This window comes from Mercenaria mercenaria, chromosome 15 (assembly GCF_021730395.1).
Source record: "Mercenaria mercenaria strain notata chromosome 15, MADL_Memer_1, whole genome shotgun sequence".
Classification (NCBI taxonomy): Eukaryota; Metazoa; Mollusca; class Bivalvia; order Venerida; family Veneridae; genus Mercenaria; species Mercenaria mercenaria.
Window position 1 is genome coordinate 20,295,254 of NC_069375.1, and position 4,159 is coordinate 20,299,412.

The 4,159-nt window shown below is 31.3% G+C and overlaps 1 protein-coding gene across 1 annotated transcript; it reads left to right on the top strand.

Annotated features, from left to right (window-relative positions):
• The first annotated feature begins 232 nt into the window (after window positions 1-232).
• On the top strand, window positions 233-3,661 carry LOC123547918 (EMILIN-2-like). Its single transcript, XM_045335168.2, has 2 exons — window positions 233-555; window positions 1,878-3,661. Exons 1-2 carry the CDS (start codon window positions 243-245, stop codon window positions 2,330-2,332), a joined length of 768 nt encoding a protein of 255 aa, XP_045191103.2. The 5' UTR covers window positions 233-242; the 3' UTR covers window positions 2,333-3,661.
• The last annotated feature ends 498 nt before the right edge of the window (window positions 3,662-4,159 follow it).

Consider the following 4,159-nt stretch of genomic DNA (forward strand, 5'->3'; position numbering starts at 1 on the left):
GAACAGAATAGCAACCTACACAAGCATTTTCTAGTACAATACATGGAAAAAGAATCAATGATAGCTACAAAAGACCTGAAACCTTTTATTTCTGAAACATTATTTATCATTGCTGTAATCAGTAATCGCATAAAGGTTATCTAAGTACAATTAATTCTACCTGTGCAAACCAATGTCATTAAAATAATGTTATCAGGTATGACTCAGAAGGGTACCTATAAATAAAGTGAAACATAAAGCGCATGTATCCAGAAATATTACAGGTATCCGATATGAAAGGAAGACTGTACATTGCGTGTCTTGTAATTACGACATGTTTGATATTCAAAATTTCGACAGGAATACCTCTTAACGACTTAAAACACACGGACAAAGATGATTTAACTGAAGTTACCAATGGCTATGCAGAAGCAGCTGCCTTGAGAGAAGAAATCGCAACTTTGAAAGAAAGGATGACTATGTTAGAATCAAAATGTGCTAGTCAAAAAAGGGAATTCATAACTACGGAAGCTAATCTTGAGGGAATTAAAAACAACCATATCTTGAGAAGAAGAGGTAAGTGACAATTCTGTGTCTATGACTGAAAAGTAATAATGGAGTTAACAATTCTCATAAAGTTGTTATTAATTTCAAATCAGAATCAAAATCAAATATGTATATATATAACGCAAATATTTAGCTGGTGAAAGAGATACTGTCTCTTTTTCATTTTTTACTTTTCTATAAAGAAACTGCTTTTCTTTTTCTTTTAAAAAGCAAATGTCTTCTGTTAACTACGGAGAAAAAAAACGGTGTAAGTAACATACTTACTTTACGTAAGCTCATATTAAGTGGCTATTCATCACTAAACAAAACGAAACAATTAAAGCAGTGAGCGCGCGTGATAAGCCACATTATGAACTTTTCGTATTTCGAAAATTTAATTGTTGATTTTCTTTTAAAAAAATCAAGGAGAGAATGATAAAATAAAGTAAATCTTACGCTTGGTGGAAAAAATGTATTTGTTAAAGTTAACTTAATTGTCGCTATATAAAAAAATAATCAAGACAGGAAAACAAATATAGTTTTATCTGTAACTGTAGTTCAAAGATAAAAAAAAAACAATTTGCATTCTGTATTAAAATAATGTCCTTTTTTATCAGATGAAAATAAACAAATTAATTTGAAGAGTAAATAAGGCTAATACAGTTAGAATATTAAAACTAACGAAAACGGTTATAACCGGGTTTGTTGTGAAAAAGGTAACATACCCAATCAAGCCGTAGTGAGATATTACGCTAGTTCTACACGTTTGATAAACGTAACGTCATTTATCCGGATAACGTAAAAAATGCCTGGATTCGGTATACGGAAATGAAAAAATATCATCCAGTGAGTAAATTTATTAAACCGGCGATTTTTCCATAGACATCCATTACGGAAGCTTGTGTGAGGTCCAAATATTTTTTTTGAAATCAGTCTAGCACAAAATCAAGCAAATGACCCTTTTTTATTTTCCGAATTTTTAAGTATATTCTGAAGTTTGGAAAAATTGGGTTTTAATAAATTTCTACGTTGTAATATCTATTTTTGATCCGAACGAAAATATCTACCTGAACAATGTGTAATTTTACACTTCGTGCAAATAAAAACTATTGTTCAGCTAATGCGATGGTGAAGCTCGTGCGGGACTATCTAACTGAAAAATGAACTTTCATACTAGATTAATGTTAGAATTAAGATATTCAAATGTATGCTTATTTGACAAAAAAGGGTAAATGTCAGTTGTACTGAATGGTGTCTGAAATCTTTTATTAAAGTGGTTTCGAGAAGCGTTGCTTGCGATAAAGGTGAATCGAATTCTTAATTTACAGTTTTATTTTTACCCTGTATTTTAGCAGTGACAAGGCGTATTTGGAGACCAGAGGTAGCATTTCAAGCTTCTTTAACAACAGAATCAGCGACATTTAAACTGTACGATACAATAAACTTCAACAAGGTGATAACGAATATTGGCCGAGCGTACAACAAACGTACTGGCATCTTTACTGCACCTATATCTGGGACTTACACCTTTAACACAAATATCGTGTCAGAGAAAGGACATTATGTCGAAGCAAGTATTAAAGTCAATGATATGGTGACTGTGTCTGCAATCAGCGATCATAGGATGTCACGTGATGGGAAACACTTTACTACATGGGATCAAGGAAATGCTGTAGCCATTTTAAGACTGAACAGAGGTGACAAAGTTTCAGTGTCCGTGCAATGGCCACAAGGAAGTCATGTTATACATGGTGTTGGAAAATCAAATTTCTCCGGTTATCTTTTGAGATCGCACGGCCGCCGATGATCAAACACGTTAAATTTGATATTTTGCTTAGAGATAGATTTGACATGAATATAGATCTACAGGAACTTTAAAAAGAATAAATTGTGTTGCAAACGCAAAGGCATTTGACATAAGGTTATTTGCCTTAGTACTGAAAGGTCACTGATGAATCGTCGCCAGCACTGTGACCTAAATGTGTATTTAAATTTATGAAAAACACACACAAAAAAACAAAACAAAAAAAAAACAACAACAAAAAACAACAAAAACACCAAATCGGCTTTAATTCGACGATATTGATTTATATTTCCAATATAGATTAATTGAGACATGAATTATTTTTCCAAAAATTATTTGGAAATAAGCTTTATGAAGCATAGAACAAAACCACATGTAAAATGTTTGTTCCTCTGTAACTTTATTAGGAATGATCTTAAACCATTTGGAACACACTATTTATGCTGTTTGAAAACTTCAGTTTCATCATTTTGACAACATACGACGTTATATTAGTGTACATATTATTAACAGACTGCGAATCTACACTAAATTTATATCTTAAGTTCAGTAATAACATTGGCTATTTCACTACTAACATGTTTATTTCAGTTAGAATATTAGAGTAAGGTACTGTGTAAACATTCTGAGATGGGGAAAGTCGCTATATGATCGTTGTGTAGGTGAGACTGCAACAAAAGCAATTTATAGATAAATAACAAATAAATTAATCTCATGTGGAGTATTTGCGAATACACTATTGAAATATACATTTCAGCTAGAACATAGGCAATTACGCTTTTGAATTATAATCTTCAGTTAGAGCATTGGCGATTGCAGTTTTTGAATACTCATTTCATTTAGAACATTGGCGAGTAAGATTTGAAATGTAAATTTTAAGCAGAACATTAGCGGTTACAGTATTGATAAAACAAATTTAATTAGAACATTGGCGGTTACAGTATTTAAATGTAAATTTCAGTTAGAACATTGGCGGTTACAGTATTGAACATAAATTTGCGATTACAGTATTGAAATATAATTTCAGTTAGAACATCGGTGATTACAGTTTTGAAATATACATTTCAAATAGAACATTGGCGATTACTGTGTTGAGAAATAAATTTCGGTAAGAACATTGGCGAGTACAGTATTGAAATATAAATTTCCATTACAACATTTTCGATTAGAACATTTTCGATTACAGCATAAAATTATATATTACATTCGTAACCTTTATGCATAAATTCTATTTATATTTCTATGATTTTATAAGGTTAAATATATATTTAATGCTAATATATAAATTTACTTTTGCACGTTTTATGTTGAATAAAAGTGTTGATTGATTTATTTTCTAATCATCAAGTTCTTTTTATCTGTCTTTGAGACACACGTTTTGAACGTCCTCCCATTATATGAGATGGCAACATTTATAGCAATTAATTTTGAGATACCATATTATTCAGTATCATACAATTTGTACTAAGTCAACATACATTATGGAACTAACATATTTTGTGCGCGTTAACAATTCAGTGTTCCTTTTCCAAGATACAATGCAGAACATAGTAAAAAGGAAACAATTTTAAATTATAGAACACTGATATAGAAACAATAATTGATCATAAAAGCGATGCAAGATTAAAAGAAAGCAGTAAATTACAAAGGCAAACATGCTTCAAAATGGTCTGGTGTGTGAACTGTAAATTACAAAGACAAACATGCTGCAATGATCTGGTGTGTGAGCTGTAAATTACAAAGAGAAACATGCCGCAAAATGATCTGGTGTGTGAGCTGTAAATTACAAAGAGAAACATGCTGCAGAATGATCTGGTGTGTGAGCTGTAA